The 21,858-nt window shown below is 52.5% G+C and overlaps 6 protein-coding genes across 6 annotated transcripts; 3 read left to right on the top strand and 3 right to left on the bottom strand.

The window, feature by feature from the left end:
- The first annotated feature begins 73 nt into the window (after positions 1-73).
- On the top strand, positions 74-1,262 carry BKA58DRAFT_86291 (6-phosphogluconate dehydrogenase). Its single transcript, XM_046176065.1, has one exon. It carries the CDS (start codon positions 167-169, stop codon positions 1,130-1,132), a length of 966 nt encoding a protein of 321 aa, XP_046028792.1. The 5' UTR covers positions 74-166; the 3' UTR covers positions 1,133-1,262.
- Positions 1,212-8,551, bottom strand: BKA58DRAFT_86281 (phosphatidylinositol-4-phosphate 5-kinase). Its single transcript, XM_046176064.1, has one exon. The coding sequence runs from the start codon at positions 8,453-8,455 to the stop codon at positions 1,292-1,294; it is 7,164 nt and encodes a 2,387-aa protein (XP_046028791.1). The 5' UTR covers positions 8,456-8,551; the 3' UTR covers positions 1,212-1,291.
- A 284-nt stretch (positions 8,552-8,835) lies between these two features.
- On the top strand, positions 8,836-12,873 carry BKA58DRAFT_376263 (uncharacterized protein). Its single transcript, XM_046169503.1, has 2 exons — positions 8,836-9,256; positions 9,309-12,873. Exons 1-2 carry the CDS (start codon positions 9,044-9,046, stop codon positions 12,687-12,689), a joined length of 3,594 nt encoding a protein of 1,197 aa, XP_046028790.1. The 5' UTR covers positions 8,836-9,043; the 3' UTR covers positions 12,690-12,873.
- A 338-nt stretch (positions 12,874-13,211) lies between these two features.
- Positions 13,212-15,568, bottom strand: BKA58DRAFT_86188 (uncharacterized protein). The gene is made up of 3 exons (XM_046176063.1): positions 15,504-15,568; positions 14,901-15,392; positions 13,212-14,702 (listed from the first exon to the last, which is right to left on the bottom strand). The coding sequence occupies exons 2-3, from the start codon at positions 15,168-15,170 to the stop codon at positions 13,341-13,343; spliced, it is 1,632 nt and encodes a 543-aa protein (XP_046028789.1). The 5' UTR covers positions 15,171-15,392; positions 15,504-15,568; the 3' UTR covers positions 13,212-13,340.
- Positions 15,569-15,856: 288 nt separating this feature from the next.
- On the bottom strand, positions 15,857-17,918 carry BKA58DRAFT_408651 (cytochrome P450 2E1; the record flags this gene model as incomplete). Its single annotated transcript, XM_046172101.1, has 4 exons — positions 15,857-16,553; positions 16,607-17,390; positions 17,441-17,698; positions 17,795-17,918. 4 exons carry the CDS (start codon positions 17,916-17,918, stop codon positions 15,857-15,859), a joined length of 1,863 nt encoding a protein of 620 aa, XP_046028788.1.
- Positions 17,919-21,232: 3,314 nt separating this feature from the next.
- On the top strand, positions 21,233-21,727 carry BKA58DRAFT_435674 (acetyltransferase, GNAT family; the record flags this gene model as incomplete). Its single annotated transcript, XM_046173362.1, has 1 exon — positions 21,233-21,727. The coding sequence occupies one exon, from the start codon at positions 21,233-21,235 to the stop codon at positions 21,725-21,727; it is 495 nt and encodes a 164-aa protein (XP_046028787.1).
- Positions 21,728-21,858: the final 131 nt, after the last annotated feature.

The raw sequence follows: 21,858 nt of genomic DNA, 5'->3' as shown, positions 1-21,858 counted from the left end.
CAAGCTCTTCGACGTTGTCAGCACTCAACGCGACCACATTCCTACCCCCCACTAACCTCTCTGCGTTAAAGCTCCCGTTACCATCCACCCCACCATAATCATCGTCATTGCAGTACTGTAACACAACACATCACACTATCCCATCTCAACACTACCTCCCCCCAATATGTCCACCCCCCTCGCCACAGTAGCCATCCTCTCAATCGGGCAAATGGGCCTCGGCATCGCCGCACTCCTCACCTCGCATAGCTACCGTATAACAACCAACATCAGCGCCCGCAGCGCCGCTACAAAAGCGCGCGCAGAATCCGCCGGCATACAACTCTACGCCACCGACGAAGAGCTCGTCGCAGATGCAGATTATATACTGAGTATCGTGCCGCCACGTGACGCTGTGGCGACAGCGAAACGCGTGGTATCTGCGCTGCAATCGGAGAGATGTGAGAGGGAAAGGAGAGAGAAGGGGAAGGGAGAGGTGTGGTATTTGGATTTGAATGCTATTAGTCCAGACACAGCGAGGAGTATAGCGGAACTCTTCAAGCAGAACGAGAAAGGTGTTGTCTTCGTCGATGGGGGCATCATCGGTGGCTCACCAGCGCCGCCGTCACAGGCAGATCAAACTGCATGGACAAGGCCCGGTATCCCCCTATCGGGACCTCATCCCCTGCACTCCGCACCCGTTTCCGGGACCCATCTGGCTGAAGTCCTCAACACGCGGTATCTCGGTGACGAAGTCGGGAAAGCGTCGGGACTGAAATGCTGTTTCGCAGCGCTGTCAAAGGGGTTTACGGCGTTGGCGCTGCAATCTTTCTCGTCGGCGGAGTCGCTGGGAGTGCTGGATCCGCTGCGTGAGTATCTTGATGCGTATAATCCTGGTGCGAGACAGAAGGCGGAGAAGAGTGTCGTGGGGTGTACGGGGAAGGCGTATCGGTGGGTGGAGGAGATGGTGCAGATTGGTGAGTGTTTTCGGACGGAAGGTGGGAGGGCGGGTGATGCGAGTGTGTTCAGAGAGATTGCGGGCGTGTTTAATGGGTTAGCTGATGTTGTGGAGAGGAACGGGAAGGAGGAGATGGGAAGTGTGGAGGGTGTTGTTGGGGCATTGTTGAAGGATCAGAGGGACGAAAAGAGTTAGTGGTAGCGTAGGTGATTATTTGGCGGTACGCACATACAGTCTTTTTTGCATAGATGGGCATTTTCAGACTAGGCTTGTTCATCGTATGTGTCAAGATTGAAACTCCATACCCTGGCGCTATACTACCTAACAGAATCATGATCATCAATTTAACATAAATCATGCCCTCCGAGCATTACGACCATCACCATAGGCTAACGTGCGTCCAATGTCCATTACCGTACTCGATCCTGCAGCACTACTACCGCTGACGCCCCTCTTATGCCCAGCCTCCATACTGCTCCTGCCTTCAACCAATGCCCTTCGTCCATCGACGCTTTGTCCAACGAGCCGGCCACTAAATTGATGCCAGCAGTTGGGCGCTTGGAGGATATATTTCTCCATCGCGATCCTGAACCTGTTCCTGTAATCACGTGGCGACGTGATGGTAGGCTTGTTCTTACCGCGATCCTTAATCCAACTCTCTAGCTTCTTGTCCCAGGTGTAGGTGCGAATGCAGTCGATGATGCCAACGATGATCTCGCGTTGTGTATCGTCGAATCCTGCCATGAGAGAGTAGTCCATGACGTTGTTTTGGGATAGGAAAAGCGTATCGTTGAACACACTGGCTTTCAGCAACTTCTTGGTGTGCTCACGGACGAAGATAGGCGTCTCAGAATAGATAATGTCAACAAGGTTCTCGTCGAGAAGAACTTCATCACGTTCGCCCGTGGCTTGAATCTTACGATTGCGCATACTGCCCTTGAGATCGTAGCGGCGGTTCGGTTCGCGATCGTAGAATAGGTTCTCCATAACAAGCATGTACCAGTCAAAGTCCCGACCGGTGGGTGTTTTGATCTGGACTTGGAAGAGTCCAAACATCTTAGCGATGACGCTGGGCAGTGATTTGAAAAGATTCTGGTGCGTGAAGGCAAAGTAGTTGGGGCCGAACTTGAAGAATGCTTGAACTTCGACTGGAGAGAGTGACTTCAGGACAAATCGGTCGTCGAGGGTCTTCAAAAAGATTGACTTGGATTTCCCGCCCTTGGAATCCCATTTCGAACAGCGGGAGAGGGACTCCACGAAACGTTCTGCTACACCGCATTTGCGGCGGAGTGCGTCGAAAGACTGGGCGTAGAATATCTTGCAGTGCGCCTTTACTCCACGATTGGTGAAACTGTAGCGGATGTTGTGGTTCTCTTCATGGAGCAGATTTCGTTCGACTGACTCTTCAAACGTTTCCATAACGCCATCACTTGAAGGAAAATCGCGGAAAGTTTGTCGTTTGGCAACATAATCTGGACACGAGAGCGCCAATGCAATGATGGAACTGGGTTCGTCTTCTCGAATGATGATATCCGAGTTCTCCCAGACGTGCTCGATCTGTGAGAATGGATACTCAAGCGGCGTCCATCCACTTGCTGATCGTTCGGACCAGAAACTGGTAAGAATTTTGAGTAGCGTGTTCTTCTCGTGTTTGGGAAGCTCAAGAGAGTTTTCAAGCTGCGAGTCACTTAGACTCAGAAGTTGAGAGCCGGCGAGGCTTTCCGGTAGAGGAATGTCTTCTGGGGTAGTCTCCGTATCACTGATGTCGTTCTCGGGATCTGATGGGAAATGGCTTGGAGACTTGGGTGACTCATCGCTGCTGGGAAGCTGGGCCATTTCATCATGAGGGTGTCGCCTCTCCACTGGTGATTGTGATGCTGTTGTATCGCCTGTGTGCTCTGTGAAAGTGCTGTCGCCAAGGGTACTGTTATCCAGACTCGCCCGAAGAGGAGTTGGAGTACGTAGATCTTCATCGGAATCTTCATTTTCCTGTACAGCGTCATGGACGTTTTTGTACACCTCGACAACCGGTTTAGAGGAGGCGAGTGGGAACGCGCGCACTTGCCTAGCTCGATCATTACGTCTCTCGCGCATACGCTGGTTCTGAAATTCTCGTGACAGCTGTTCGAAATGCTGCGCAATTTTCGATACCTTGTTTTGGCTCTTATAAGGTATAGATCGAGGTATGCGAGATGAGGACTTAGATTGCTTTGGGGTAGATAATCCTAGCCCGAGTCGCTCAGTCATACGCTCAAAAGCCTTTGTAGAGTCGTTGGCGTTCGGCTTCGGACTAGTGGGTCCGTTGTTGGAGACCGATGAGCCTGGGAAAGGGCCGATATGTTTAGCGATATTTCCAGGTTGAGATTGTGTTCTCACAAGTGCTGTTGGCCGGGCCGGCGTCTCACGTCTACCGGGTTCGACCAGCCGCGGGATCTTACTTTCAGCTGTGATGTTCGAAGCTGACGGCAATGGTGATGGGCTACTCGGCATGTTCTCAATCGCTTCCGCAAGCGACTTATCAATCGGATTTACCCTCGGAAGGCTGGTAGGCGTAGGCGACCCCTCGTCGAACTTGTTAGGATCAGAAGCAACAGTTGGTGTCTTGGTCAGTTCTTCGTTGCCGACTGCAGGTGTCTCAGGATAGTTGGAGGGCACTGCGAGATCCAAATGACGAACGTCTTCTCGCTCAAGTGCCTCCCGCGGGGTCTGGATTGGCAAGTCTGAACTAGGCTTGGCCAGAGGGGGCGTGCTGGGTCCAGACATCTGTTCTTCCCCATCCGCAGGCTGATCGCTGGTCGAACTCTCTTCTTTGACAACGGAGCTCAACATGTCGCGGGCCATTTCAGGTGACAGATTAGATGGCCTCGGCGACAACGCAATCGACTCATCTTTCTCATCGATGTACGAATCGTCCGCACCTGATTCCCCGCCCTCGTCCACAGATGCCAAAGAGCTCGTAGACTCATCCCGCTCCAAGAATCTCTTCAGTTGCATGTTCGCGTACCTCCTGATATCTCGCTCGGACGGGAAGAACTGCTGTTCGAACTCCAGAAAGGTCACATCCCAGGCGATTGCCTTTTCCTGAATGGCGCGAATTGCGCGATTCATGGGGATGATTTCGTAGTATTTGGAGTTCATGTACTTGTCTTGGAGTTTGGATTTCAGCCACTCATGTTCCTCGTTCGCCCGTTTCAGAAGTATCTCAACTTCCTTGCGGCACACATCCACCTTCTCTGGAATGACATCTTCAACATGAATCCCCTGGATACGTGCGCGAAGCGAGTCCATGAAGCAATCCAACTTATCCTCGATCATCAAATATTGGCTATTCTTCAACCTTAGGTCACTATCCACTTTCCAGGTCACATTCGGCTTGGGAGCGATAACTTCGTACATCGGTACGGGGTCATACTGGATACGCAGAGCAACATTGTTGTAGCCGAAGTAGCGGACGTGGTCCTTGTGAATGTCATGGGGACATATACCCGCTCGTGGATGCAGCTTGGTACTCCAGAAAGTCAACTCGAGGTATTTGGCAAAAGAGTATCTCCAACTCCACTCCGACATAGGAAAAGCTTGCGTCTCCTGGCCACATATCCTGCAACAGCTCCACATGAGAATGGTTTGATACATGCCTTTCAACTTCGGTGGATGCTTCTGCACAATGACCGTCATTTGACCTTCTCCATGCACGTATTGCCGAGAATGATCGAGCATTCTCCTGTCGCAATTGCCTACTTCACATGCAACACTGGCTGAAGTGCACAGATCTTCCACGTATTGGCCTAAGGTGCAGTCTGGCGTGAAGCCATCATCGTAATCATGTTCTTGGTAAAAGCCAAGCGCGATGATTTCTGGGCCAATGCAGGGAGTAGAAGTTACAGTATTGACAACACTGTAGAGTACGGCAATCTTCTGGTGGTTGAACGGGTCGTAAAGATCCGTGTTACCCGAGAGATACTGTTCCCACTGTCGCTTTTGTGTCAGGTACTGATTCAATGCCTTGTCGTATTCTGATGCGTGCACTGCAGACAAGAATTCCCGAACTTGTTTTGAAGCCTTCTCCACCACGGTGTGGACCATCTCAGGCTGTACGAGTTCGAACTTCTGGCCAATTTCACCGGGCTTTTCGTCACTTTCATCAGCGGTGTACTGGTTCTTGAGCTTCTTCAGATGGCCAAGCTTTGCTTCGTATTGGCGGGCCTGTTCGAGCAGATAAGGTTGCATGAACTTGACAAATGGCGAAGAAGAGAGGATCTTTGTTCGGTGGTTTTCGACCATGTCGCTATAGTAGGAGGGTGCGGCATCGCTAGATCGTAGTTCGTTCCCGTCATGCAACGCGTTAGTAGGCTGGGAAGCGGTATCGTCTCCACCGCTTTGAATTCGTGAGCCGTCTTGATCTTGGCGGTCCAAGGCGAGAGTACCAGTAATAGAAGCTGTTGGTGTATCTATGAATTCGTCGCGCATCAGACAGGTCTCGAGGCGAAGGTTGTACACGACATATGTCATGAACTCAGTAACGCGTTTCAACCTGACCAGGTTGTGACTCTCGGCACCTCGTAGAACAATTGTGCAGCCGAGTTCTTTCTGGCACCCAGACAGAAAAATGTAGGTTTTCCTCGAATTCTTGTGCACATAAGTCTTGACATCAAACCTGCCGCAAGACCCAAGATGGGTTGGGTCTATGGCCAATTTGTCGACGGATGAGATCATTTTCGAATTTGTGCATCGCGCGACTGCGTTCAGCACTGTAGGCTTGACGTTGTAGACTACGGCAATTCCCTCTTTCTCCAGGAATTCGAGCGCCAAGCCAGACACATTACGTTGTACGAGCAGGACGTGAGGTTGGAGAGCTGCGATACGACTTACGAGGTTACGAAGGTATTCCCGCTCCTGGGCGATGACGGGCTCAAGGCTCATGAAGTGTGTTTGGTGTCGTGCATACTCAATAGCGAAAGTGATGATGGCGATTCTTGGGTTGGGTATATTGCGCGGCATACTCCGCAGGGCAACGTTCTTGGTAAAGACCACTCCCGATACGTATGCGGTGTCCTTTGGCTTACCACCCGGGATCTTTTTCAGCTTGATGTAGTTCCTCACGTCGATGTCATCTCCTCTATCTACATCAGGATTGACGTCATCTGTACACTGTCGTAAGATCGGGATCAGGGCCTTTTCCCAACTGGACGCGTGCGGTACACCAGCGTCGTTCAACATCTGTATCAGGAGCTTTCGTGCATGATCTAGACTGGCCTTATTGAGTTCGACCTTGGGTGTCATACCCTGCATTGATGCGCTACGGGTAATTCTCCCTCCAGGTGGTGTTGGCGAAGGAGACGGCTGGAGTTGCGGTGTTCCCGGTCCGCTACCGCCGTAGCCGGTATAAGGCCTTAACAGAGTGTTGCTTTTCGATCGCCTTGGGGAGGCTCGGTGAGTTATGCTGCTTACGCTCAGGTTCCTTCGTCGGGACGGTCGATTTCCATTGCGACTTGTGATGCTAATGTTATCTGCATCTCGAGCATGGCCCGCGCCTACGACACTCCTATCACCAGCCCTTGACTTTCCTTTTCTCATGGCTGCCAAGAGACCACCTAAACCACCTCTTTCATGGTCCAAATTCGCGCCAGCCGCAGGATCTTCTCTCAGAGTGGCGAAGATGCTGGCATGATCTTCTTCGCTCGAGCCCTCGTCTGACATGAAGGGAGCAAGATCTGGGTCGATTATGTTATCATGGTGGAAGGCCGACAGGCTTGGTTGACTGCGTGAGTTATCGTGATACTGATGGAAGGGCGCGCGATCGTCATGCTTGACGTTACGCATGTGTTGGTGTTTGGAAGGGTGGCGTTTGTGGCTCGACGAACGGGGTCTCCCACCCAGTGACCGCAGAGATCGTGAAGAGCTCGGACGGGTCAAAGTTTGAGGACCAAGTTCTATGACATGTGACCGGCGTTTCTTTTCGCTGCCCACCTTCCGAGACATGGGAATGCTAATGGTTGGTGTTCCGATCTTTGTATGATCACTCTCAACATGATCAGCCTCATCGTCGTCCGAGTACTGAGTCCTGTCACCGTTGTCGTAGAGGGAACCTTGGTCGCCATCATCAGTGTAGTCGGAAGAGTCATCGTCGTGGCCGTATATGATACCCTCACACGGTTTGCACACCTTCAGGTTACTTTGCTGTCCAAATATCTTACCTGACACGATAGACGTGCACTTGGAATCGAAGATTTGCCCACATGTACGACAGTGATGCTTACGTCTGAAAGTAGTGAAAGCATCACCGCAGCTGAAACAAGCTTTAGCATTCTCGTCTCGCATCCAAAACTCGCGGTCTAGGATCTTCCTTCGCATTTGAGTGAAAGTACTTCTTGACATGTTGTGTACCGCAGGCGCAGCCTGAGTTTGTCGCTGAATCTCTTCGATAGGCGCAACAGCAGGAGTGCGTATAGTGGAAGTTGTGATGATAGAGCTCAACCCGTCAGAAGACGAGGCCCTGGAGGGCCGGTAGCCTGGGAGGTGTGAAGGACCGACATGGAGCATGGGGGGACGCTGCGGCTCCGGTGCGTGTATGGTAGTTTGGGAGCTAGCGGTGTTGTTGCGACCGAGTTGAATCCTCTCTGGGGACTTTTCAGGCTGTTCCCTTGGCTTGTTAGGCGCAGAGCGGGTAGCTTGATACTGGCTGTCGGCGCGAGAGCTGACCCTGCTCAGACTTTCGCGCGGGGTGTCTGACGCAGCCTTGAAGTTGGCGCTATCGCCCGCTTGACTTTCGCCTTTCACGAGCACCATATCATCGTCATCGGTATCGTCACTTTCCTGGCCTGCCAGATCAAAGTCGCCCTTCTGTCTCCTCGCAGCGTTGTCCCGGTTTGAAGCGAAGCGCGGGGAATCTAGCTTTTGTGCTCCTAGCGTAGGATCTCTCGGTGTGTTGCTTCTTGGTAAGTCGACGGTGGAGGTGCTTTGGCTCCTAGAGTGAGCGCCAATAGGGCTTAGGATCGAGGATTCGTCGTGTTTTGCTGTATGCCCTGGGTCGGCGCTCGGGGTCATCGAATTCCGGGACCGCGCAGTACCAAGGGAAGCCTTGGATGCATTCATGGACGTCTTACTAGAGAGCGTAGTACTGGATATGTTGGAGTCGCGAGAGGGGGGCAGGGCGTCGGGGAAGTTGGCTGTTGCTGGAGATTGCATGCGCGATGACGGCCTCGAGGTGACGACGGGTGAAGACACGGAAGTCCCCCCTGGACTTCGAGTGACAGCCGCTGACTTTGAGCCCGGTGAGGTCCCGCTCCTGCCATCTTGTGATTGTTCTCTGACGCCTCCTACAGAAGCTCTTAGGCGACTGTACAGCCCACTGAAGCCACCCTGTACCAAGTCTATGCCCTTGGGCTCACCAACTGAGCTCGGGGCCGGTGGCACGGTGAAGTCGTCGAAGGTGGTGAGCGTGTCGGAGCGCGATGCCTGAGCATGCATTTGGTAGAGCGAAGGCGGCTGCAGCGAGCCCCGCCGCGAGTCTCTGGACATGACTGCCGTCAAAGGAATTGCAGTCTGCGGGTGCAGTAGGAAGTATCGAGTGTGTCCAGACGGATCGGCGTCCGACAGTAGTCTGTGAAGAACAGCATCAGGCTTCAGGTGGGATCATGCCTAGGTAGTCTGGCGGACAGCGAGGTGGAGTCGAGGACGGCGGATGATTCGTTACACGTGTGTTGCTTCAGCTTCATGGGAATGAGGAAGAAGATTCCAGGCACCGACAGTAGTCAGCTACGACGGCACTGGCGCCCGAAGCATCACGAGGTGCATACAGCTAGCTAGGCATGCAGGAAACGCGGCGGGCCATGACGCGCAGCCGCCAAGGAATTCCGCTCGCTGTTCCGCCCCCACGTCCCTCGGCATGAGAGCCCTACAGCCTGAGATGCAGCCGCCGTGAATGGCGGCCCACGAGCAAACGCGTGTGGCTGGACGAGTGAATTATCAGCCGCTGTTCTCTCGTAGATAGGACTCTATTATGTTCTCTCCACAGCTCCCCACACGGCTTGTTGTTCCCCCTCCCCGCACATCTCGCCGGGACCAGAACGCGTCGCGTCTCCCACCGGCGCCTCGACATCTCATTGCATGGCCCCTCGCCTCAGCGCCTGGCTTGAAGAAACGTTCGAGTCCCAGCTGCTGCTAGGCAACCAGTGGCTGCAGGACATATTCGAGAAGAAGCGGTCTGGGGTTAAAGCGCAATTACACAGGCAGTGGGACGTGTACCACGATAACGGCTCGTCCCTGGATATCATCAATTACGTCCACTCGGACCGCAACAGCGCATTGCTGGTCCTCAAGGCAGGTGATACTGCGCCATCGCTGCTGCCACATCTAACAGAACTTGTACCAGGTCTCGCCTCTGACACTTACCGACGGTCAAGTTCAACTCCTCTCCCAATTCACGCCCGACTGCGCTCGGAACTTCCTCCAAGAATTCCCCGCGCCATCGCACCTATCCATCGGCACCACAGTAGCCGTCCGCGCTTTCACTATCCGCCTCACCTCGTACGGCCCGCCACGCGAAAGACTGCGCTTGATACTAGATCGGATCGATTGGCTGGGCGATAACTGCGAACGGGTACAGAATCTAAAGCGTGATAGTCCGAGGCCACTGCATGCTTGCAAGCAGATTGGTGTCTTGCTAGAGCAGCTGCGCTGTATTCGCGAGCGCGAGGACCGCCGATGCTTGACATCTGGTGCTGTGGAAACGGATCTAGAAGCAGTTGACGACGCTACGGCGGATAACATGGGTTCCGATGGGAATATGCCGCATGGCAGCGAGCTCCAATCACAGATGATGGGCACTCAATTGCCATTTGGAACACAATTGCCACTTCCATCCCGTCATCATGCAGGCGATGAGGAACCACAGGTCATAGGGGTGAACCGGCTGGAGCCAGTCCTAGCCGGCAATACTCAACGAAAAGAGATACGGCCAGGTACTGCTAACACCGACTACGAGAAACATCAATCACTGCTAGGTCTTCTCGGCAAAGTTTCCAATCCAAATGCCCGCAAACCTGGGGCGACCTCTGCGAACGGCTTCGTGCAGTCGGCTTTCGGTAAGCAGCAAAGTGACGATACGCCAACTGCAGATGAATCTCTTGAAATACCGTCAGATGCATTCCAACAACAGTCAAGAAGATCTGGACCAGAAGCCGGGAACGAAGATCCCGCATCATCTGTGTCCAACCATGGGAGAAAGAGGGTCAAGAGGGTCCCCGAGATATCGCCCGAGCCTGCAAAAGCTACCGAAGACGTTCGAACCGAGGAGCAAACGATTGAACAAAGCCTGATCGAGGATGACAATGAGACAATGCCTCCGAGCTCTTGGATGGCAGGCTTGATCTTCAACAGCGAGACACTAAAGGTACCGAAAATCCAGCGGCACTGTCTGGACAGGGAGACCAGTTGGCTGAAACCTCAGCCTGGGGTTCCGCCTTTCCAGGATGGAAACATGCCGCAATCAATACTCATGGCTTGTCACCGGATGGCTGACGAGAGAGCTGGCGCTGAAACTGAGGATGAATCGGACCCAGATCCGTCGGCAGAGACTGTCGATCCATCGCCCGAGTCTCTGCTCCAAAAGACGCAAAATGATGAACCTGCCATTACCAAAAACGATAGATCTGCGAGGACGAAAGATGACGAGCCCGTGACTACTCAAGACGACAGTGATATAGATAGCGAGATATCCTGGGACACGTCCCCGGAGCCTCCACCACGTTCAGCAAAAGCCCATCAGGAGCTTCCTCCTGACTCAAGTATCGAGAAGCCCGCATCTCATTCAGAACACAATTCTGCGTCACAGCGAATCTCCGCGAGCAAGCAGTCACAAAATCGTTCTGTCGTTGAAATTTCAGATGACGACGAGCCAACTGGCCTATCATCCTCGCCACCCGTTCCAGCTGCACCCGCAGATTCTGACGATGAAATGAACATGGAAGAATCTGTTCCACAAGCCTTGGGCGAAGATCTTACACGGCACAGGAAAGAGACATCAGCAATCGGCAAGCTTCCAAAGTCTGATCCTCTGCGGTCGCCTGTAGTTGTTCAGGTCAAAGAAACTCGATATGGAAAAAGCAAGAATGCCCCAGGCGCCCAAAGCTCAAGCGGCGAGCCAAAACAACGATCATCTACCTCGATAGTTCATAGTACATACGACACGCCTAGTCTCTCTGATCTTGCTGAGCTTGGGGTTGTGCAAAGTTCAGGCGACAAGCACAAAGAAGTTGAAGAGCCTAGTAGTGTAGCCAAAAGCCTCCACGGCGATGACTCTGGAGACATAGAGATGCCAGACAATATCCCAGACGCACGAGATCTCAATAGCGAGACGGCTGCTGCACAGCAATCGCAACACAGGCTAGATGAACGGACGAAGCCCACATCTATGTTCCATGCAACGCCGAAATTTACACACTTATCCCCGGAAAACGATGGCGTAAGACCATCACCGGCAATACCCCACCTCGCTTTACAATCTACCAAGCGGAAGCTCATTAGTTCACCGACCAAGAGCAAACGTCTACAATCTAAGAGACGCGAAATCAAGATTGTTGGATTTGGAGATGAGGCTCCGTCTGCAATCGACCCAGTGGCTGCGTTGCTCAAAGAGCGAGACGAGTCTCTACGCAGATGGCGGGAGCAGCGTAACTCTAGCACAAGCTTTGATAGTCGACCCGAGACTACGAGCAGATTCACCACGGAAGATTCAGATGCAATGGAAATTGATGGTGCTGTCAAAGCGGAGAAAAAGGAGCCATCGCCTAGCATGTCTCCTCGGCATCAGGATCTACATGACGAGCCGAGTCCCAGACAAGTAAAGCTCGCTGCAAACCCGGCATCTCAGCCGCTTACAACATATCCTCAGTCGCAAGACCGCTCCCGTGATAATCGACCTCGTGGTCCCGTTCCAATAACGATGCAACCACCACCAGCATCTTCAAAGCAAGCAGACCAAGATGGTGCCCAAACCGTCTTCCAGTCCTTCAAAGCCGCGTATCCACAATATGATGGTGATGAGAAGCACTTCCAGAATCAATGCACGCAGATGTATCAACTGGAGCAGGAAGACAAGATGGTACCGAAATGGCAATGGGACGACTTCATCATACGCAACAGGACAGACTATAGGCAGTATGCCATGGACTGTGTCGGTCAAGGAGAAGATCCGGAGCCATACCATCGCTTCTACAAGAACGATATCCGCGATACCTTGTACAAAGAGGGCATTATTAAGAACACGAAGACGCTGGAAAGGGCACTGGAGGAGCTTAGTGGTGGTTCACCTGCAAAAGCAGTCGAGTCTAGACAGGCAGTCCAATCTGTCCAGAAGCCAAAACCAGCAAGAAAGTCACTCCCAGGTGCTTTCAACAAGCCCAAAAAAACCACACATGACCGCGTCAACAACGCCCACTCCCGTCCGCGCCAGTCCCTTCCCACAGACCCGCGTCTCCACGCCCAAAGCCCCCTCCGACCCACCTCACCCTCATCCGGATCCTCATCACGACCCCAACCACGCCCATCAAACCCAACAAAAGGGGTCCCCTCTACAACCCGGCCTACACGCCGCCCTTCCACCAACAATCCCCCTTCCAACACGACCAAACCAACTGACCCACCCTCTGCCAGCACAAGCACCGGCGACAAATACCGCGACTTCGTCTTCGGCATCCAACGCAGCGCCTCATGGACTGGCAGCACCAAAGTGAGTTCCACGCCCAAGAAGTGACAAAAAACCCGTATCAAGTCATTTGCAAGAGAACAATGGGCTAAGGTATGTTTGTTTTCAACTTTTTAGGTCGATCCAAAGAAACCATGGCCGCAGAGTCTGGCTGGTAGACCGAGTGTGGCTGATGCGCCGAGGACCAAGGTTGATGTGCTGGATTGGGGGGATGTGTTGGGGAAGATGGGGTGGAGGGGTGGGAAGTGAGGTGGTTTGGGATAGTTTGGATTTGGATCTTTCTGCTTTGCGAGGTCCGGGTCTGTTTGGATAGGGCTTCAGAGGATTGGAAATGGTTCGAAACGGCTTGGAACAGATGAGTGACATGTGTGTTGGGATATCCAGGCTTCTAAGCCTGTGATTGAGAGAGCTAGAATATGGTACCACGGGACATGGAGGCATTACTAGGCCAATTCGAGGAACTAGAGATTAGCGACCATCAGGGCTCGAGCAACTTTACAGATCCCCACGGAGCACTCATTTGTGAGGTAGTCGCTGAGAACCATGCGTGACATGGTCCGATTACCAAAATCATTACAAGAGGGTATATGCTCCCGTCTCGTCCATGTCTGACCTAATAACCAGTGAAAACCCATTGAACGCTTTGTTACCATACCATTCATACACATACCATACACATGCCGACACCACACTCCAGCCCTAAGATCCTGACGCCGACGTCCTCCACCTCATCAAACCCTGCAACCCGCTGACACCAACCGTAACCACCAGAAGCAGCGCATTGAACCCAGCCATCATATAAAACGGAGCACCAGGTCCCGTACTATCGAATAACGCACCACCGGCTTTGGTCAGCAGCAAGATACCAAAGCCACCCAGCAGACTGTACGTCCCCGCTATCGAGCCTTTGATGTGGTTATGCGATGAAGTTCGTCTTGACGCGGAGGCCGAGCGGGAGGATTGAATGTGTTCTGGAAGCAAAGGAGCGTTTTCGTCCAGAGGCGTGATGGGCGCGCTGTGTGGTGGTGTAGCGCCTGCGGATGGATGCGACGTTGTTCCAATGGATGCGGAGGCCGAGTTATGGAGATCAGTCGCGGAGCCATGTTCATCGTTGTTGATGCCACGGCCGAGCAGGGCGAGGGAGCAGACGATGGCGCCGATTTGACTGATGCCCAGTAAAGCTACGATGAAGAAGATCGCGCCTGTGCCGTCTTCGCTCTTGTAGTCTGGGCTCGTGAGCGATCCGAAGGCTGAGTAGCCTGCTATGCCAGATACAGCTGCTACTAGCAAGGGAATGTTGTACTGTGGGAATCGGCCGGAAAGGTAGCCGAAGAGGGGTGCGGACATGAGTGCTATGAGCTGGCTAATGCCTGTTAACATCGCTGCAAGTTTGTAGGCTTCGGGACAAGCGACTTTGATGTCTGAGGGAATGTTGGAATCGACTTTGCAGCGGCCTGTCTGTAAGAAGTAGTGGTTTGTGAAGAGAGGGATGAAGAGCGATATAGCGACAGAAGATGCGCGCGCGACGAATCCTCCGACGTAGCCGAGTCCAATGTTTGGGGAGGTGAAGCCGAGACGGACACTTTCCAGGAAGAGACGAGGGTACGATAGTACGACGTCGCGCGTCAGGTGAGAATCTACATCTTTATAGTCGCCTCTGCTGGTAAGACGTTTCCAGCCTTTCGCTTCTTCGCCAGGTAGTTGGCGCAAGCCGAAGAAACAGCCCAGTGCCACAAGAAGAGCGATGGCTCCTACAACGTAAAAGGCATCTGCTACCGCTGTTGCGGGACGCTCGCCGGCATTCTGAAACTGTGTTGGCAGAGGTAGGAAGACGAACAGTGCGACTAGAGCGCCGCAGCCTGTAAACATGCCCACCAGACCAGCAAGCTGTGACGTAGATGCGCCCGAACTCTTTCTCGCAGGTATGTCTTGTGTATGATCTTCCGGAGAGTTGGAGCGGAAACGCGCAGGCGTAATAGTGAGTTCGGACGATATCGAAGCAGCTGGCGCATGCGACCTGCCACGACTACGCGTCGGCGATCGCGGATCGGGCTTCAAATCCTTGACGAGAGTCATTGAGGGCAGAATCGCTGTCACCATAGTCGCGCTATTCAAACATCAGCATCAATATCCTGTGCAAACAGCCCAACTTCTCGGAACTTACGTGGCACTTCCACCCAGACTAAACAGCACTCTCGCAAGCAACAGCTCCGGATACACATTCCGCGCCTGCACAAGGACACATAGCGCAACACCTACAATACTGTATCCCATAACCGCAACACTCCTCACACCCACACGGTCGCTCAGCAATCCCCACGCTGGACATGCAACAAGCGCTACCAGCTCATCCACAAACCCCAGCGTGCCGACTGCATCGCCGACATTGCGCGACTGACCAATGCGCTGTGTAATGACAAAGGATATAGAGCTATTGAGGAAAACGAGGAAGCTTATGCTGAAGAGCGCCACGCCGAAGAGGTACGATGCGATCTGCGTGCGCGTGGCGGTGAATTGGAGACCGAACATGATTTGCGCGATTCGTGCTCGCGGTGAGCTGGGCAGGGCTATCTTGGGCGCATTGGTGTGGTGTTTGTGGAAGGGCAATGTCGCGTTGCGGCCGTTCGGTCCGAAGATGCGTGATGTCAGAGCTGTGGCTGGAGGATGTGGCGGCACCTTGGCAGATTGGTCTCGTCACGTGTATAACGTCTTACCCAGAAAGTGTCCGCACTCAGCCCGAGGCCGTCCAGGCTGTGATGGTCAGCAACGAAAGAGCCATTACTAAAGTAAGCTACAACATGCTATACGTATTCGCCTGATGCATGCCATAATATGTCAGTTATCAGCTGAGGGTCTTCTTACTCCATTGATGATCTCGACTACTGTCAACGCATGCAAGCCGTGCCAATATTGATTACTGTTCATATTGAGTATTGAAGATCTGAACAAAGAAGACATGTGGTATATACCAAGGAAAGCTGCTAAAGGATGTCCAGATCATAACAACGTAGCGATAACGATAGCATCGCCTTACCCTGAGCCACGCGGGAGCAAGCTATAGCTCAACCGCACGTGAAAGGTCAAAATCCCTCCAAATGAATTATTATTGTCGCCATTATATGCCCATGATCGGCGCTGCAGGGTCAGCACCGGGTCCCCGCACAAGGGTGGATAAGCCTGCATCTGCAGGACTCGCAGATCTCGAACAGAGTGTCTCAAACTTTAGCCCAGCCCAAAGGCATATTACGTCCCTGATTTGCACCCCAGTATCCCCTCGCTTCAGGATAGTCACCGTTTGCGACGCCTTCCCTGAAGAGATCGCGGACTGTTTCTATCCGCACCGTGTCGCGAGGCTTGAGATCAAATTTGAAGGGAATAGGCTTCGCGATGAGCAGGATGGAGTAGTCTAGTGTTGGATCTTTGGGCTTTTTGGTGGTGTCGCCCCATTCCAGAGGCCGACTGGTCAGCTCGACAGGCTTTGGCTTCTCCAGTGTTGCGTCGTTCGTTGGCTTAGATCCAGGGCATGTGAACTTTGCAAGGATCTTTTCTGCCATGGTTGGCTCAGTTGTGTTGAGACCTGTGTTGAGTTCCTCACTTGACATGGTGGCCTTCTCATTCGTGCCGATCGTGTGTTCCGCCCTTGTAGGGCTCATAGCCGGCATGATAATGGGATCGCTCGATGGCTTTTTGATGTCGAACAACCAGGCAATAGCGCCGATGCCAATCAGTAGGTCCTCGTCGGCCACAGCTTGCCCTGTGCAAGTCCTCCGGCCGTACCCGAACTGTGTCGAGTTGATTATAGTTGGATATTGAGAAAGAGGTTCTTGGTAGGTGGGGTACTCTGGTTTGATCCATCGAAGAGGGTTGAAGGTTTCTGGATCGGGGTATAGATCAGGGTCGCGGGAGATGGCCCTAAAGAAACATGTCAGAATCTTTTACACTGTTCAAGATACAGGTGAACTTACCACTCCAAAGGATGTACGGTACTACCCTTGGGAATGTGATAGCCGTTGTATTCATCGTCCTGAATCAGATAGTGGGGAATGCCGGTGGGGACTGGCGGGCGCCATCGAATGCACTCGCGAATGATGGCTCGCAAGAAAGGAAGATTGGGTCTATCTTCTGAACGTGGCATCCGGTCTCCACAGACACGATCGAGTTCCTCGTGTAACATCGGCAAGAACTGTGGATAATATGTCATAGCCAGACAAAATGTCTGCATTGGAGCAGCGATAGTAAGAGCTCCGGCGATACCGTGCATGCCAACAGCATATGCGCCTTCGGTATCAGATTTGAACCCCCATTTGCTGCGACCATCCAAGAAAGTTTTCATCCAGGATGGGGCCGCTTGTCCTGACTGCACATCGTTCACAACTTGTTCTTGCATGGTCTCGAACCATGTTCGCTCAGTGGTCGCGCGTCGCCTCTCCCAAGCCTTGGGTGGGGAGAGCCAGTCCGGCAGTGACATAAGGAATGGAAGCTTGTTAGCCAGAGAACCAGTGGGTGAGACACCAATGAGAAGTTCGCGTGCGCGTTGCTTCAGCTCGTCACTACCTTCACTGTGGCCCCAGGCCAGTCGGCAGGTGACGCGAGAGATGAAAGACTCAAGGATGTTGTTGTATTGATCAGGTGCGTCCAGTAGCTCGGTCAACATGCGCGTTGATTCCATTTCGGGGTATCGATGGAATGCAGCCTTTTCCGATTCACGCATGACGATGTTCGCAAACTTTCGTTGACGAGTGTGACCCTCTGGATAGTGTTAGACACAGTGGTATTATGCGTTCATGAATGGGACTTACCATTTCGACTGAGAAGCGGAAGATATTGTGCGCTTGAACGGTTGTCGTCAATCAAAGAGGGGATATGCGGTCGATCGGAGTAGATGGCTGCTTTTTTCGAAAGCAAGTCTTTCGCAATCTGATCGCTGGATATCCAGACATGATTATGACCAGCCAAGTCGCATTGATAGATAGGGCCATATCGCTTGCCCCAATCCGCGAACTTGATGAAACCGTTCTTCTCAGGCACCTCAGGTACTGAGCCGAGGATGGGGTAGCCTAGTATACGCCGGTTAGTCAAGGTACTTCTATGATCGTCAGGGTCCAGCAGTAGACCTTCGCCTATGCGATGTGACAGTGAAATAAGTGCCATACCTTTGGGTCCTGGTAGAGGCTTTAGGCCGGTCGGTATTCTATGACGACGAGATGAATCCCAGTACCTGTAGAGTGCATATGCACCCAGAACAGCTATCGCTAATAATATCGAAGGAAGCCCCATAATGGCAGCCAGTCGGTAGGAGAAAAAAATCACACCCAGCGTGACGAGTACCAAGAAGTTGGGTTACGAAAGACGTGCAGCCTTAAGAAGAGATTCGGGTGCATGAGACACTACATATATAACCTGTTAAATCCATGGCGGGAGGGTTACTGCCTGAGCATGTAAGCCTACTCCTGTGAATAGTTTCGAGTACCGATATCCCGTGCGCAACTACGGGACGCTGCGTGTCAGAGCCGAGAGAGTGGATCATGTCCTCTAACAAGCATGACGCCTGGGATTACAAAAAGTAGCCTCGCTTGTTTGACGAGCTCACTGGTCTGCAAGGACCATGAGTTTTCTGGCTGCGCTGAGTATGCAGCATCAGTGCCAAGGCAGGCATAGTATGTGAATCCTCCGCGACCGTTTTCGTCTAGCTTGCGTAGGACCAAGCTGATAAGAGACTCCCTGAGGAAATTGGCAGGGCGATCGCTGAAAGCTGCAGTAATGGGACGGTAAACATCGACGATGTTCTTTTCCGCATCGTTCTGGGCAACTTGCTGTCCTGGTCACCGGTAAGTTACTGACTCGTCAGATGTTCCCGAGATAGTCGCAAGAAGACAATTTTTCAAGGATATAAATCTGGTGCTCTATGGATGTTCTACCGACACTCAGTAAGCGGATACGGGTTGCATTGCATATGTGACACTTTGCGAGAATTGCACATGCAATATTGCCACCGAAGATCGCCGGGAGATGGCAGGAGGTACAGCTGATGCTTGCCGAGTGGGCTGAACTGACGAGCTCGGTGATGCATCAGAAGGATGTGGCCGTCTTGGAAACGTGAGCGTTGTGACAGTTGGTTGTCGTGTGTCAGGATGATGATCGGTGCTGATGGTGTTGTCGCATATGGGGCTAATCTATTTTCGGAGGCCTAAAAAACCAATGATCGTCCGGCAGTCGTGCGGATCGCCCCATTTGCGACCATCAGCCTAAAGCCCCTGCTCGCTTCGCGTCCTCATTCCAAAAGCGTCAACCTTGGAAGTTATCTAAGTGAGGAGAGCCGACGTTGCAAGTCCGGCGCGCCTGAGATTTTCTGCATTTCCTCTAACTTCACATGGAGGCTTCTCATCGTTATCTTAGGCAGGTATGCTCAGTCACGTCATCTTACCCTGCATTGGACCCTGAGCCTATCGTCTCACCCGCTCTCAGGCGCAAAGCCTTCGTCGGCGACCGCAACCTCCTCCGCTCCGAAGTCTGCACATCTTCACGGTCGCATGTATGACAGAAACACCTGTCTCGAAGTAAAGTAAGATCGCTTTCGCTCCGTGCTCCTCAGGGCTAGCATGAAGTCATCATGTTTGCGACATCACTCCTTGAAACGATAGATCCGTGTACTATTTGTAGCAATGATGGTGTTTCCACTAGGGATCGAGCAAGTAGCTCACCCGCTATTTTACCAGCAGTTCCCGGCTAGTGTATACTCATACTAGCCAGGTACCGACTTACTACAGCTGTCTCCGTAACTCTTTAGGCCAGTGCCGCTACACACATCATTCTGTCACATAGTCGGTACCCAAAATTCTGATTTACTCATCAAAGACGACCCCAACATGCTCACTTGCGTCAAATGATATGGCTCGAGCTCTGTGCCAAGTTCACGGCGCACAACGGCCTCGCAGAACACACCACATCCGGATCGGCTGGTCCTTACTCGACGTGCAAACTCCAGATGTTTCGTCTGCATACGCGTCAATACCGCGATCGAATCGCCATCTTCTCAGGGTAACATGGAGACACGCCTAGGCAATAAGCTCCAGGCCGAAGTCGGCCACATGAGTCGCTTGGTTCTACGGACCCAGACGCAAAGAACCAGACCCGCCACCAGAAGATTGCCAACCCACTGAATAGTACGACGGCATAGGCGACGAATATCGTCACACGACGCTGACTCGAAGAGAATCGCTTCCTCAGCGTCTTTGAGCTTGCAGTCATTTCTGCGCGTCATGTACCCAACAACCAGGTTCCGACAAATTCGAAAGCGAAGTTTGGAACGAAACACCACGTCATGTGCACTGAGCTTATCACAATTTGCACGACCACAGGCATTACAACATCTCGCCGTTGCATAATCGTGCAGCTTCGAGAATGCTTAGGCTTCATCTCACGTTCGTGTTTATGCAGGGTAATCTTTACATCTGAAGTACAACACATCTTGGCCAAGTTTTGCTTTGCTTTGATGTCGCACTGCCTTAGACACGATGTTGGAATAGCATCCTATATGAAGCTGTGGAACGCGCGGCCCGGGTTTTCCGTGACCCATGACAACGCCAACTTCCAACGACATTCTGCGATACGTAAGCTCGGATCCAACGGTTGTTGGGGAGCATCATCAACACAGCCTTCGGTGAAAACACGAGGCACACGATCAATTACAGCTGCTATCTGCTATCAGCACTAGTCTCTACCTCATTAGGGAATGATGCATCATGCTCTTCATCAGGACTCTCCCAACAAGACCGTCCTGTTGCTAGTATATAGGCTGCCTCTTCTCTTCTTTGCGGCAATGTCTGCTGACCACTGGCTCCGTTCGTGTTGTCTTGAGACCGCTGATGCTGACCGTAGAGCTTGGAGTCACTCCCTTCACAGAAGTGGTAGGCGAGGTAGTGACCGAGCATAGTAATTTGCTCTTTCCAGCACATGCGAAGACTATAGCGAACGTATAGGTAACAAGGTAGCAGACAACGGCAATCGAATAGACGATGGCCACCTGATCGATCATTGGCGACCTAACGACACAGCCAGTATCTTATTACGCCATATCTGTGACCATAGTTCTCGTGACGAATGCAAGGCGCACAAACGTTGACTGTGAGCCCACATCGATACAAAACCCAAGCAATGGCTATCATCATGGCGGTAAGCTGCCGGATGAATACCATGAACCAATGCTTGCAGTCTCTTGTTCCCTTGTACCGCAGGATTGTGCGTCCTAGATGTTCGAACGTGTCTGTGCAACAGGTCTTCTGTCATCGTTCTCAGGTCTGGGAGGTCGTCAATGATACTCTTCGTTTCGATGCTCTTGAGAACAGCAAAGACAGCGCATATCATAGCGCTGTACCAGAATATCGCGTCAGAAGTATTCAGAAGTTTTGATAGCGTATTCTGGACTTGACTCCAGGAAGGAGCGACGATTGACGCTGTCAAAGAGCGTCAGGCGGGCCTGCATGTGTTGCTCCGCACTTCATTCCGAAATCTTAACTCCGAAACCTTGCGTATTAGGCACTCGCACCTACAAAAACAGAAGCTTGTTACTCTCAGACCCATCTCTTCATAAAATGGCCGAATCACAGTACATCATCCTTGAAGGTCTGCCGACACCGCAAACGTACCACGATCTCCGAAAGCTCGCTGGCATGACACCCCCACCAATGGAAGCCGTACCCAAGTCACTCGCCAACTCCTTCTGCTGCATCGTCGGCTATGAGCGTAATCACATGCTTGACGACAATACTCCGGGGCTGGGACAGGAAGCCGTCGCAATGGGTCGTTTGGTCGGCGACGGGTCGCTGTTTCTCATCTTGGTGGACGTGGCGGTGCACCCAGATCACCAGCGCAAAGGGCTGGGAAAGCGCATCATGCAGAAGCTTGTGGACTACGTGGATGAACACGCACCACTGGCATATGTGAGCCTTGTAGCTGAAGAGATGGCACAGAAACTCTACCCGATGTATGGCTTCAAAGATGTGGCGCCTAGTATTGGCATGTACAGGATGATCCGGGAACGGAAGGTTCAACAGGACATGGTGGAGGATACAGAAAAGGAAGCTTGAAGCCACAGGATCTGCCACCTCTCTGAAATCCATCCATCATTTTCGATATGCAAGCCATCACATTCAGAATCCGGTCCGAAGATGGTGGACGACGCCCTGGTCAAACGCGAAGCTTTCACATGGCTAGGCAG

The sequence above is a fragment of the Alternaria rosae genome (assembly GCF_020736505.1).
Source record: "Alternaria rosae strain MPI-PUGE-AT-0040 chromosome Unknown BKA58scaffold_2, whole genome shotgun sequence".
In the NCBI taxonomy this organism is placed as follows: Eukaryota; Fungi; Ascomycota; class Dothideomycetes; order Pleosporales; family Pleosporaceae; genus Alternaria; species Alternaria rosae.
Note: the sequence above shows the minus strand (reverse complement) of the source record. Positions and strands in the feature narration are given on the sequence as shown.